General features: G+C 40.7%; 1 protein-coding gene across 2 annotated transcripts in view; it reads left to right on the forward strand.

The window, feature by feature from the left end:
* LOC122813052 (cholesterol transporter ABCA5-like) overlaps positions 1–15,296 on the forward strand; it is a 2,390,735-nt gene that overhangs the window by 1,541,814 nt on the left and 833,625 nt on the right. For both annotated transcript variants that reach the window (XM_044085171.1, XM_044085172.1), the window contains exon 21: positions 186–313. In XM_044085171.1, coding sequence (XP_043941106.1) covers positions 186–313 — 128 coding nt within the window. The remainder of the gene's footprint in view (positions 1–185; positions 314–15,296) is intronic.

Genomic DNA, 15,296 nt, shown 5'->3' on the forward strand with positions numbered 1-15,296 from the left:
AGTATATCTCATAGTCTAAGCTTCATTCCATTGTTATTATGTAAAGTGATGTTCAAATGTGTGCATTAATGGAGGTCTCTGGCAATTTAGTTCAGAACTACAGACCAAACATGCAAGTAAATATAGTAATGAATCACTCCCAAGAAGTGAAGTTAGTGAGGCAAATTCTTGTGCTTGTTTTTCAGGTTCAGATATTGATGATCTTCTTTTGTCTCTGAAGATTCAAAAAGTACAAGTTGAATTATTTACTGGCAATGACTTTATGTCTGTTGCACCACACCATGCAGCCTTAAATGTATCTGGAATTCAAAAGGTAATATTTTTTCTTCTCCTTTCATTCTTTTGTTTGCTAAATTAATATTATGCAAAACATTACAGTCAAGGTGTTGCAGAACAAAGGGGGAAAATAAAGATATATATTTGTCTAATCTTTTGTAGTTGCTGACAAGTTTCCATGTTTAGATATCAAATTGGACTGCCTCAAAGTCAGTAAGGCTGAGTGTGGAAGCTGAGAGATGTGTAGCAGAAATATCATTTAATATTCAGTCCCCTAGAGAGTATTTTGCTGTGATGTATAGACCCAGTTCTAAAATGTAGTAGTAGCACCAAATTTAAAAGTCATCTGTTTTAAAGCAACTCAATTGTGAGAGCCTGTTCACCTGCCCCCTTTCTGTCTGTTTTATCCCACTTTGTTCTCACACCAAGAAATCACTAATTTTAGCATGAGAATTATTACTTGTGTCACAGATATTTCTGCCCTTCTTATGCTAGGTATTTGCATTTGCAGTTGTGCACCTTGTAAGAAAATTATTTTTTTTAATTAATTGAATAGGAAAATATTTAATCCTATTTGCTTTTTATACCCTGACCTTAGGATTTCCAAGTTATATGACTCGGTCTCATAATTTTACTTAATGGTGATTTATGCATAATCAATAGGAGAGTGCAGGGCATCACAGAAAGTACAATAAATGTACACCCAACATTTTCCATGATGCCAACACTGCTGATTAAACACATTTTCTTTGGTATCTTCGTAGAACTGTAGACAAAGGGAGAATCTTGTACTGTACTACATTTGCATTTAATAATAAGAAAGGGCATATGTGACTTTAAACAACAGTGTATTTTATGTTTTTCATATGCTGTTGTGTGTAATTTTAGTCTGAGGAAGGTCATAATCAGTGGTTTTGATGTACCTCAAAATAATAAAACACCACATACAGCTTTTTATTTAACTTGGTTATGTTTGTTGACTGGAAGAGTCCTGCTGAGCAGAAGCCCGTTTTCAGAGTAGGCCTCAGGAGAAAAGCTCCAGATGTCATAGAAAGGCACAAAGTAGTGTGGGAGAATGGATCATAATAAGACGTTTCAAAATAGTTCCGACATGTACAGGATATTAGGCAAGGCACACGTCAGTAGTTTTGAAATATGCAATGCTTTCAGGGACTGTACATAACAGACGTAGTGTAGGAGGGTTAAATGCTTTAAGTTTTGATAGTTCTAGTAAAGAGCATGAAGCTTCTTTCAAAAAGATGGTGTTCCGACAAAAGTGCTGGGTAAGTGAGGTAAAAATTAGTCTGATAAGTTCTAAGAGTGACATGTACAGACCCAATCAGAGGTTAGGTAATCTGCTAGTTTATAAAAAAAGTTAGATTTGGTTATTGCCTTATGTCAGGTAAAATAGAGTTCCATACACTGGCGACATTCACAGCATGTAGCCACTGTAGTGACTATTAGATTTTGATACTTTCATTTATGTAGTTTGTATGTTATGCAGCCTATGGTCTTTAGTTGGCTTAATGCTGTTGTGTATTTCAGTTCTAACCAGTCAATCCCTAGAATATTATAGCAATAACCCACGCCTGGGTGTGGGTAATGCTGGATTTACCCACGGTTGGTGTGGTTTGGTCACGAGGGCGAGGCCCGAGGGACCAAACAAAGCCAACCGTGGGTAAATCCAGCATTACCCACACCCAGAAGTGGTTATTGTTATATATAATGACATTATTTAAGAAAAAAATAATTATTTTTCTTAAATAATGGCATTGTATAATGCCTCCTTGTTGCCCTTCTGCAGCTGTCTGATATTCTGCGGCAGTTTTGATGTAGTGCGCATGCGTATGCCTACACAGTACATCAGAGCTTTTGGCAAAAGCAATGGAGAAAGCAAGATCTCCGTTGCTTTTTACAAACTGTCTCGCTATGTTAAACGGGTTTAACATAGCGAGACAGCTTTAAAAAAAGCAACAGAGAATCTCTGTTGCTTATTTTAAAGCTGTCTCGCTATGTTAAACCCATTTAACATAGCGAGACAGTTTTGAAAAAAGCAACAGAGAAAGCAAGATCTCCGTTGCTTTTTAAAGTGTCTCGCTATGTCAAAGGGGTTAACATAGCGAGACAGCTTTAAAAAAAGTAACGGAGATGCTCCGTTGCTTTTTTAAAAGCTGTCTCGCTATGTTAAACTCGTTTAACATAGCGAGACAGGCTGTAAACAGCAACGGAGATCTTGCGTTCTCTGTTGCTGTAAAAAAAAAAAAAAAGAGTTATACTAATGGACCTTTTTCCATTACTATAACTCCGATTTACAATGTGCACGCTGACCAATCAGCGTGCACGTTTTGGAATATTAATGGGGGGTCATGGTATAATATACTGTTTGTTATATGTTTTGTTAGGGACATTCCCAGTATACTTGGCAGTTTTGTTGTAAGCATTTTGTAGTAATTGTGATTTAAGAATGCTGGTCGTAATGGCAGAAGAGTGCAAGAGGTGTAAGAGTAAGAGCTGAGCTATATTTAAAAGTGATATGCCAGTTAGATAGGAGTTGTCCTTGCAAAGCATGTGAGTTTGTTTTTTTATATAGCATACTCTGTGTGCCTACTGAGGTGGTGTTTATGATCAATAATGATATCTAAATGTTTATGAGTAGGGTGGTCAATGATAGTATTGGTAAGAGGTGTAATTGAGAAGTTAATGTGCTGTTAGAGGTTGTCAGAAAGCATCAGTTTGGTCTTTTGGAGGTATAGAAGAAGGTGTGAGTTGGTAAACCATTATTCAAGTTAGTGGAGCATTTATTGGCGTGAACGTTGCAATTGATTGAGGGTGGGGCTTAGCAGATGAGAGCTGAGTCATTTGTGTACTGGACTAGCGTAATATGATCTGTTGCAGTATGCATGTCGTTGAAGAAGGTAATTAAAAAAAAATGGGACCTAATATGGAGCCATGAGGGAAACAAATCAAAATCAGAAAATTCATCTAGAATGGTAGATTCACCTATCTCTGAAAGTCAGAAATCGTGTTATCACTTTGAGATATTTAACATGTTAGTAATACTTTAGCTAAGAAAGGCCAGCAGCTACTTTTTATACAAAACCTGAGAAACTAACTTGATTATGATTATGGATAGTAAAATATATTCATTGAAAATGTTTTTAGTCCCTTTAGTCTTGTATGCTGGTCAGGTATATCTTTATCAACAAGAGGAAAAGTTGTTGATAACAATTAATAAAGAGTTGAATGAATTTATTTTAAGGAAGAGACGAGAGCAGGCATTAAGTGGGATAAGTTGATTCTCCCCATAGAACAAGGAGGTTTATGTTATCTGATTTGAAGAGATACTTTAGAACTATACAGTTAAAGCTCATATGCATAGGCTCATAGGTAAGTATTAAGACCATTTCAAGCCTAGCCAGAAGACCCTATTCAAAATTTCCCTCCAGCCTTAAGGAGGGCAAGACAAGAAAGACCGGGAGAGAATCTGAAGCTGCCCATCCAATTATCTAGGTTTACCTTTAAGGTGGCAAGGGTGTTAGTCTGCTTGACATGTAGTAGAAGTTTATTCCAGAGGTGAGGGATACATGGGGATATGAATCTATCTTGCCAACATGTCTTATTTATTTGCTGATGAAGGTTTAGTTATTTTAACCAAGTATTCGATGTACCATTAATTCTTTGAAGGAATATGAGGTCAAATTGGGTTGAATCTTTCATGGCACAAAAAACTAGTCATAGAACTCCATGGAGGAGGCTGTAAGAGACTGAATCCAGAGAAAGGGCTACCAGTCTCTAATGGTAACTAAGATTTTTGAAGTCACTGATCTTTTAAGTTATGAATCTCTGAGGTCTCTCAAGTTGTATGATATATTTAGATAAATACACGCCAAGTGATGCATTATATTCAGTAATGTGACTGATACAATATGAGTAAAGGGGATCTTTGGAATTAGTGGAGATGCTCTTGGAAAATTAGTGGGCCAGATAAAATCTTTCTGAACTACTTTGGAGACAAGGAGGTCAAATGATTAGGACTTATCAGCAAGAGTACCCAGGTCACTTACAATGTCTGACTGGAGGGATAACTCTCCTATATGATCAGTGCAACTGTTTTGTTTACCAAAATAAAGTATACTACATTTTTTTACATTTAATTTGAGACCATTGTCCTCGCACCAATTCTTAATATGGTTTAAGCCATCTTGGAACAATTGTGAGTCAGTTGAAGATCGAATAACAACACCCAATTTATAGTCATCTGCAAACTTAATTAACCACAGGCCAAAAGTACTGGCCTGGATGTCTGACAAATATATGACAAATAGGTGAGGCCACAAAACTGAGCCATGTAGTATACCACTGGTAACTGTTTTCTTTCAGACGTGGCACCTGGTACCATAACCACACATGTTGTGTCAGACAGCTGATTAACTGTCCATCCCAAATTATAAGGATTTATATTTAGATTTACAAGTATGCCAATAATGCTTGCATGGGGAATAGCGTCAGTAGCTGGCCAAGTCTTGATATGCTGTTTGCACTACATAACCACTGCTCACTGCTTTAGTTGCTTTTTCAAAGAAATTAATAAGGTTAAAGAGTCAGGGCTCTTTCTTTGATAAAACCAGATTAACGAAGGTCCATTGTTAAGAGGTTTTCAATGTCCAGATTTATGACGTCTGAGATAATGCACTCCATATCTTTACTTATAAGGGTAGAGACTAATGGGTCTGTAGTTACCAGGGTTGGTGGTTGGCCACCCTTTTGTAATGTCATTACAATGGCTGTTTTCCAGGCTTCAGGCATGTAACCAGTGGAGAGGCTTAGAATGTTCTTCGTGATTCACTGTTGCAGACATCACATTTGGGTTATCTGCCTGCAGGTAGCCCTCAGTCGACCTGAATACCAGTATCTTCAGATTTCTGCATCAGATGCTTTTGCTTCTTCCATGACGTCAGGTCGTAAGGAGTATAAAACATGCAGCCGACACCATTACACCAGTCTTTCTTGCCGTGCGGTGCTCGAAACAGAAGCAGTTCGCAAATGCCGGTCGTCCGACTCCTGATATTTTCGTTTTCGAGTTTAAGACCCGAAGTCTTCAAAAAAATAGATAAGTACTCCATTGGGGATCCTTTTTTCTTGCTCTAACCGAAGTCAGAAAAAATTAACAATTGTCTTGCCTGTGGAAAGCAAATACCTCATAGAGATTTTCATTCTTACTGCATCACCTGTTTAGGCCCAGACCACGACGTCCCTCGCTGTCAGCTTTGTGCTTTGTTCAACGCCTAAACTATTCGCCGTTGGGCTATTTTTGTAGCTAAATACTTTTGTTCTTGATCTCTGTACTCCGAAATGGCTTCGTTAAGCCATCTGACTACCGATCTTACGAAAAAACATAAGGATAAAGACAGAGACAGACTGCACAGGTCCAAAACTGCTGACAATGCTTCCTTAAGCTAGCCGCCAGTCCGCCGGTACTCAGTGAGGCGCTTTTGCAGCCCCTGATACCCGCTACTTCAGATTTGCAGGCCTCTACTGAGACCCATTTGGAGTCTGGTATGCCGTGAGATGCTTCTTCGACTATGGAACCTGCGAATGTCTCTACCTTGGATGGGTCCAGAGCCGCTGTGCAGGCATCGGCTTTTGAGGGTGTATTCAGACCTACAGACTTTCATATTAAACCAACGGCATAATTTCTATCTAGAAGTACCGAATTCCTCAGGCCTAAATCTCGCACTATGACTAGAAAACCGACGACCAAACCGAATACTCAGACCCATATGCCTCAAAAACAAATGCTTAGAATGGCTGAAGACCTTATTACCTTAATTAGGGGAAGCCAGCCTTCCCCTTCTAAGAGACCTAGAACTGCTTTTCTTTCTGATTCTTCTGATCAGGAATCTGATATCTCTGCTCCTTCTGACTACCAGGATTTGCCCTTATCTACTTATGAGGATTCTGATGCAGAGGATTCCATTCCCTCTGCCTTCCCTCCAGAAGATTTTTCTTTTGGTGAAACCTTGCATACCCTTAGGGAGCATTTCCGCTGGGAAAGCCAGGACTATTCTGACTCCAAAAAGAGACTTGGGGAGTTATTACTCCTAACTCAACACAGGTTCTAGCTATCCCTCCTGTTTTGGCTATTGTAAATGATGTTTTCCTGGAATCTAGTTTTACTCCAGACACTTTGCCTGCAGCACCCAGAAAACCTGACAGGTACTACAGAGTGCCTGACTCTCACAAGTTCCTTTTCAAGAATCCTACTGTGGATCCAGAGAACATTTCCCAGGGACCAAAAGGCATTAAGGCTACTACTGCCAAAAATCACCCCTTCTGATAGGGATTCTAGATTTAGACAGATGAGGTAAGAAGGTATACACTTCTGCTACTTTGGCCATTGGGGCTTTAAATTGCCAATTTCATATGTTAAAGTATCAGCAGCATATTATGGGACTACTTAAACAGAAAGTGATGTTGATTCCTGACTGTGCTAAACACAAAGACTTGCAAGATTTAATGCATTCTGCGGAACAAGTTGGTAAACATACTTTGCAGTGTGGTGTTGATGCTTTAGAAGCATCTTGCAGGGCTGCTGTCACTGGGTCTGTACTTAGAAGGCATGCTTGGTTTAAGGAACAAAACTTGCCAGATCATGTTAAAGCTAAATTACTGGATACTCCCTTAAACCAAGACTGCCTTTTTGGCACCAAAGCAGAAGAAGTCCTCAAAAGGATGGAGGTTAAAAGCCAAATTATGCAAACTGTTAAAAATTTCTTACAGATACAGCCTCCCAGATTCAGTAGGCATTGGCCTTCAAAGAACTGGTCCTTTCCAGTTCCTCCCAGGCCTTCTCAGTCCAAACCCAGGAACAGCAGACCACCAAGACTTCAGTCTCAGGCTACGCACAGATCTAAGCAGTGGGGAGGGGGCACCTCCAAAGCAGGGAGTAATAAGCCACCCCCTATAGAAAAATGGCACAATGACTTAACCTTAACCCTTCCAAGCCCTGCCCAACTACTTGCTCCCTTAGGAGGAAAGCTCGCCCTGCATGCAAGAAACTGGGAACTCATTACCCAGGACAGATGGGTTTTGAACATATTTTCCTGAGGATACAGATTCCACTTCCACACACTACCAACCCAAGTGGTTGGCCAGACCTCCCCCCAAATCAATGGGCAGAAGCCCAACAGCATGTTCTCTCTCTTCTCAGTGTCAGGGCTACTCATCCTGTCCCAGCAGAACAAAGGGGACAAGGTTTTTATTCAAGACTTTTCTTGGTACCCAGAAAAGAAAACTCCTGGCATCCTATCCTGGACCTCTCTATTCTCAACACCTTTCTGGTGGTTCCAAAATTCAAAATGCTACCTCTTAAACATCTTGTTCCTATGCTAACCAAGGATGCCTGGCTGGCAACCCTAGACTTAAAGGAAGCTTACCTGCACATCCCAATAAGAGAATCCTGCAGACAAATACCTATATTTCAGGGCAGGCTCCATGCACTTTCAGTTCTCTGCACTTCCCTTTGGCTTATCTACTGCACCCAGGGTGTTCACAAAGTGCCTAACTCCAGCCACTGCATTTTGCAGGCAGAGAAATATTCAAATTTACCCAAACTTGGATGATTGTCTGATTCAGGCAGGAAAGCCAGGACTTGCTATTACAACACCTGACATTTGTGAAGAAACTACTAACCTCACTGGGGTACACCATCAACGAAAAGAAGTCACACCTAGTACCCTGCCAACAGATTGTATTCCTGGGAGCAAGCTTGAACACAACTTCCCAAATGGCATTCCTCACTCCGGAGAAACAAGTTTATTTGACAACCTACTTCAAACTATTGACCACAAAAACCCAGCTATCTGCAAGGAAAATACCGCAAGCCTTGGGCTTCATGGCGTCTTGCACTCTGTTAATTCCATATGCAAGACTGCATATGAGGAAACTCCAATGGTATCTAAAAAGTATATGGTGTCAACATTCTCAGGACCTGGATACAATGATTCCTGTCGTTCCTTGCCTAAGAACAGAGTTCCTTTGTTGGGCAGACGCCTGTTACCACAACAAGGGGCACCCTTTCACTCTACCCCTTACAAGATGCATCAGACTATGCATGGGGGGCTCACATGGCAGGGCAGTGCATTCAGGGTAAATGGAACCCCAAACAAATGCACCTGCATATCAATCAAAACGAAATGCTAGCTTTACAGAATGCTCTGACAGCCTTCAAAGACCTTATGCTTCCAGGACAACTATTGGTAAAGATAGACAACACCAGTTATGTGGTACATAAACAAGCAGGGGGGAACCCACTCCTATCCCCTCTGCAGACTAGCCATGGCTTTGTGGAACACAGCCTTGAACTACCTAGAAACTCAATTCCTGTCAGGAAAACTAAATTCACTGGCAGACGACTTAAGCAGAAATCTCATGGACCCACACGAATGGAAACTAGAACCCAAAATATTCAACCTCTTGAGGAACAAATGGGGGACTCCAGAGGTAAACCTGTTTGCCTCCCCTCAGAACTACCAATTAAACAAATTCTGCACCAGAACTCCCCACAGCCAAGCTTGGAAAGTGGGATGCCCTGTCCTTTACCTGGGAAAGCCTCTCGGTTTATGCCTTTCCCCTCTGCCTCTCCTCTCGAAGCTTCTACTAAAGATAAAACAGGACAAGCCAAGGACAATACTGATTGCACCAAACTGGTCACGCCAGCACTGGTATCCCCTCTGACGCAGTCTAACACTGCTACAACCGTGGCACCTGCCTCAGACCCCTTCCCTGCTGTCCCAGCAGGCGGGCCAGATTCTGCACCCTCAGCTTCAAACCCTGAACCTTGCAGCCTAGGCAGGTGCTGGATGTCATTCTTGAGGCAAGGAGGCCTAGTACTAGAAAATCCTATTCTGAAAAGTGGAAAAGATACTGTTCCTGGAGCCAGGCTCAGGGGATGGGCACAGCTGTGCCCAGCTTACCTCATATTCTAAATTATTTAACATAAATGCTCCACAAGGTCCTTTCCTTCTCGTCAATTAAGATTCATGCCTCTGCCATTTCAGCACAGTATAATACTGCGCCACCCCTCTTCTCTCACCCCTTGCTAAAACAATTCCTTAGAGGGGCCAAAAATTTAAGATCCCCAGGAGAGCTCCCACTCCAGCCTGGGACCTTAACTTTGTATTGGAAAAGCTTACCCCCCCCCCCCTTTGAACCAGTTGCTACAGCAGACTTGAAATTCTTTTCCTGAAAAACAGCCTTACTTCTAGCCATCACTTCAGCAAGAAAAGTGTCTGAATTACAGGCCTCATGGCGGTGGAACCCTTCCTTATCTTCCATGCGGACAGGGTTTCTCTCAGGACTGATCCATCCTTTATGCCCAAGGTGGTGTGTAGTGTGTTCCTAAACCATTCCATTCATTTGCCTATTTTTTCCCTAATCCTCAAGATAAAGGGGAATGGGTACTGCACTCTCTGGACATGCACAGACAACTTAGATTCTGTTTGGACAAGACTAAGTCTCTCAGAAAATCTGACCAGCTGCTAGTTAGCTTTGCTGCAGGGGCAGAGGGGAGGGCCATATCAAAACAAACCATTTCCAAATGGATAGCCCATTACATTCATTTCTGCTACAAGCACCATGGAAAAACCTACCCCACAGGGGATAAGATCACATTCCACTAGGGCTGCATCTACCTCTGCAGCATTTCTCAGAGGAGTCCCTACCAGGGACATCCTGGAAGCTGCTACCTGGAGCTCTGTACATACCTTCACCAAGCATTACCACCTGCCTATCTTTTATAAATCCAGAGCTGGATTTGCCACAGCAGTCCTACAGGGCCTAATTGCTGGCCCTAATGCTCTCTACCTCCTCCCTTCCTTAGCTGTGGGAATCTACCCAAATGTGATGACTGCAACAGTGAAACACGAAGGACATAGTACAGTTGTATACACTTACCATAAATGCAGATGTTCGAGTGTATTCACTGTTGCAGTCCTGGTTACCCTCCCTCCAGCCCCCTGACTTCTTTTGGCCCTACCTTTCTTTCTTGTTTGGCATATTTTGTATCTTGTGTATTTGCTTTTTGTTGGGGGTGTTCCATACCATATAATTGCTTCCTATTGTGGGGGCACCTGACATCTGGGGCAAGAAAAACTGCTGTAATGATGTTGGCTGCATGTTTTATACCCCTGATGACCTGACATCAGTGAAGAAGCGACAGCATCCGACACAGAAATCCAAAGACTCTGGTATTCAGGCTGACTGAGGGCTACCTGCAGGCAGATAACCCAAATGTGATGTCTGCAACAGTGAATACACTCGAACATCTACATTTATGGTAAGTGTACACAACTGTACTTTACAGAGGTTAATTAGGGGTTCAGAAAGACCATGTTTGGCACAGATAATTAGGCAACCTGGAATGTTATCAGGGCTCATGGATGAAGTATTGTTAGTATTGAAAGGGCTGAGAGAGCTTGTTCCACAGTAATTAGAGGTGGTGGCTGGGATTGTGAAAACCATGGGATAGCTATAACTGTTAGTGAGTAAGGTTTGCACTAAATGTGTTAGCTAGGATATTGGCTATTTCCTTTGAATCAGAGTGTGTAGCATTATTATGAACTAGCTCCAAACTCTCTTGGGTGTTAATTCTTAACTTCTTGACATAGCTAAAGTAAAATTTGCAGTTATTTTTCATTTTATTGGCTATTTTGCTGAAGTATGCTCTTAAGGTAGGCAGAATGAGTTTTCTTATAAGCTTTAAGCATCTTCTTTCACTTGTTACATAATTTATATAGATATTTCATCACAGGGGTTGTTTTTAAACTTCTCATTATATTCATTGTGGATAGGGATTACCTTATCAGTACAACTATTTAAGTGGAAGTAGAAGTGTTAGCAATAGGATCCTTCAGGGGAGGATTACAGCAGATTTTTATGTAAGCCATCAAGTAACTAAAGAAGGCTTGCTTTTGAGAAGTCCCTAAACGAAGAGCTATTTACAGTGGAAGCACCACCAGTTTTAAAAACGGTCATTAAATTGTCTGGTTTAACAAGACATGATGATACATATGGATATGTACAAGAAGTGGACATATTTAGGAGGACAAGGTCCAGGATATTGGGGTCCCTAGAAGGACAGTTAACTATTTGTGAAAGAAAGTTAACATTTATAATGTCTAGGAAGTGCTGGGCATAATGACATTTACAGTTTAAGTCACCCCGTTTATTGATGGATAGTTGATGTCCCCCAGTAGATAGTTTCTGAGTTTAATGGGAATTGCAGCTAAAGTGTTTAGATATCTGTCATACTCAGAAGGAGGCAGAGAGGGTATTTTATAGCTAGCTGTCTGTGAATTATATTTAGTTTTGATTAAGGTGATTTGCAGTTCTAAAAGTTCACACATGATGTCCTAAGGAATCTGTTGAAAGGTGAAGATATTCTTGACTAATACTGATACTCTCCACAGTTGCCAGTAGGTCTGAAGATGTGATGGGCATTATACCCAGGAACAGATGGCATGCTTTCATTACTCTGAAACCATGTTTCTGTAACTGCACATATATGAATGGGTTCAAGTTGCAGGAGAGTCTCAAGTTTGGGCATTTTTTGTTAAGATTCCTGGCTTTGAGTAGAGCCACATTAATTTGTTCCAAATTAGAATTTACTAAGTCGGACTGTCCTACAGGTGGACTCTGCTTTATAAGGCACTATGGAGACAGAAAAGGCTGTAGCCAGATTGTGAAAGTCTTGGTAAGAGAGATACAGGTCAACTGGCAAACAGGTAGACTTATCAGCCATCTCATGCCAAGCTAGCACATATCGGATCCCCCTAGAATGACACCAACTACATAACTAATTATTAAAGCCAATTTTCTTATCTTTGAATCTTGGCATCATTCTCAGCTGATAGCAAAATAGCACTCAATGTCACTGTCTTTCCCATCTAAGATACATGTATAGCAAGCTTAATCATATCCTTCTGGGCAGAGTGTCTAAGGTCATTCACCTCCGCAAGGACCACTGTCAGATCATAATCATATTTGTCAGGAGAGAGGGATCTATGAGCCCTTGTTGCATCCTGGATCCTCGATCCTGGCTCCAGAAAGACAGCAAAGTGTCTCCTTATTCTTATCCAGCCTGGTGAGCATGGTGTCCATATGCCTTACAATAGAATCACCTATTACTAAAACATTACTATGGTTTGATGCAATCAGTGGGCCATACAGGCTTGGAGTCTGCACCCATGTGACTCTTAGAGGTATGTGTATTAGGTGTGGATATGAAGGGTGAAGGTGGGTGTGTTGCTGTGTATACCAGTATCTGAGATGTCTTAGTTTAGCCTGAGAGGCTTAAGCATTGTTTTCTTAACAACCTCAGCATAAGCAGGCTGAGTGGATGTGCTCTGTGCTGTATGTGTTGTGCTTATTGAATGTGTTCTGAGGTGAGAAGTCACCCTCCAGGTTAAGTAGAAACTCACACCTCTCACATACTGAATCATTGTGAGGTAGCAATTAGAATTTTTGGTAAGCATGGGGCAGTTACTACACTGCTTCAAAATACCTCATGATATCAGGATGGCTACAGAAAGGGAAACAATGGACAGATATTCCATACTGTCCAGTACAGATGAAGGGGTATAGGGCAGGCTAAGAAGAGGATAACTGACTGGGTAGAAAAAGGTGACAAACTAGGATATGGCAGACTATGTATGGTCAATAAGGAAATCAGTAACCATGGCAAATTCATCTAATTAGCTGTATACAGTAGGCTAATATAGTTATTACTTAGCCAGTAAAAACAATGACAATAGGGAGTCTTAACTCAATGTATAAATTAAGCAGAACCTTATAATTCAAATTGGCAAGTGATGATAAAACAGCTTAAGAGTATAAGAGATAGAGAGACTAGGATTGAGGATACAAACCCTTAAAGAGGATAGCAACAGCAGTACAAAATGTAATGTTCATAAAGAAGCGGAATGTATTCTAAGAACTAAACCAGGGTGGGAATGTCGAAAGCAGATTTTACCAGTGGGAATGTCTGCAAGTAAGCGTATAGCAAAAAGACAAGGGGTGGAATTTTTCTGTAGGAAAAACCCAAAGGAACTATACCTATGCAGACACTTCCATGCAAAAATACTAAACCTTGTAGGCATTGCTGCATACTTGTGAGATGTACAGATATCTTCCATTTGTTCTTTTATAAATTGCTTTTCCATTCTGTTTTCCCAATCTTTTCTAATCTTCTCTGAGTTCTGTAGTTATCATGCAGTATTTTATACATCCTACTTAATATCCTTTTTAAACAACAACTTCTGTTCTAGACTCAACTAAAACCAGATGGTGTAGTGCTGCAGTTTGTGTTGTCTCACAGCAAGTGGTCCTCTGGTTCGATTCTTGGCTGGGGTGCCTTCTGTGTGGAGTCTGCATGTCCTCCCTGCGTTAGTTTGGGAACTGGGTACTCCAGTTTCCTCACACATAACAAAGACATGCATCTGGAGTGTTTCTCCCCGGGCCTGCACTGAAAATTGGCTCATTCCAAGTCAGACTTTCCCAGTAAACAAATGATAAATAAAACTAAAATTAATAAATAAAACACTACCAGAGCTGGTTGTTCACTTAGCACCTCCATAACCCTTTCTGTTTGTTTATACTCTGTTATTAATCCCTAATAGTCCAAAATACTTCCTAGTTTCAACCCACCCTGTTATCTTTCCCTCACAAGTTATGTGCACCCAATACGTTAGTTATACATAGACCTCAGACAATTTTTTCCTCATGTAGATAGCAAATGTTGGTGGTGTGATGAGGAAGATAGAGGTAATTGTGAACATATTTTTTAGAAATGTAGCGAACTTGGCAGATTTTCAGAATTCTCTGCAGAGTACTTTGATAGAAATATCAGGGGGCATAAATGGTTTTAACTAAGGAAATGCTTTTTTGGGGGCTGTGATAAATGTTCTGAATTGCCTAGACATTGTAAGTCCTTAGTAAATGTAATTGTCTTGGCTGACATTGAAGTTGTTTGAGCATTTTGTTTTTTTCTCCTGTTTATAAGTCCATTCCCAGGCTGCATGTTACTCTAACTGGTTCTTAGAGGCATAGTTATCTCAGACATTTTAGATAAACACAAATATGGCATACTTTTTAAAAACTTACATAATGTCTGGTTGTGTTCTAGCATTCTCGTTTGTACTGTTGCTGGCAATTTTTCTTCATCGTGCTTCATCCCTCTGCTATTAGAATGTAATGTATGTATTTCAGACTTGTCACTTAGGTTTTCATTTTCATGTATTTTGTTTGAAGCTGTGCAGTCTTAATCTAATCAATTTATCAGTGTTTTGTTGTGGTCCTCTTGTATCTGGCACCACTGAAATAAATCAAGAATTTTAATAGAAACATCTTCCAAGCCTTCAGTTGTCTGTGCCCAGCTCTTTTGTGCATTTCTGGTGCTGATGAAATACTAAACAGATGTCTTTGGAGTCTGTACCTTCCTAGTGACAGATTAAATGTATATACTCTAGAGATTGCTTCATATTACTTTATCAGAAATTGTGATTTGTATCCAGTACTGAAAATGATTTATCATTTGTCACTGTTAAAGCCCTTCATCTGCAAACAATTGGTAACAGACCCAGTGTTCTGTGTCATGGTATAGCCTCTTTAAAATGTATATGATTACTAGAAATCTCTATCTGGACCGTGTACCATGTCATAAGTAGCTATCTCATTAGCATTAATGCTGCACGCCCCTTATTCTATATCAGAAGCACAGTATTGTTGCAAATGTTTAAGAAGGTTGTTGTATCTTTCAGCTTTTCCCGGTTAGGGGTCGCCACAGCAGAACTCCGGTACACTAATGATTGGCAGTAGATTTTTACGTACTGAGTTGCCAGCCCTGACGCACAACCTTCAACGAAGGTACGCCCATTCACGCATGTCTTCACACAGAAGACGCTTTAGCTGAGAATCGAACAGGACAACGTCTTACTGTGAGGTGACAACGCTACCGCAGCACC

The sequence above is a fragment of the Protopterus annectens genome, chromosome 10.part0, assembly GCF_019279795.1.
Source record: "Protopterus annectens isolate FY-2018-M chromosome 10.part0, PAN1.0, whole genome shotgun sequence".
Taxonomy (NCBI): Eukaryota; Metazoa; Chordata; order Ceratodontiformes; family Protopteridae; genus Protopterus; species Protopterus annectens.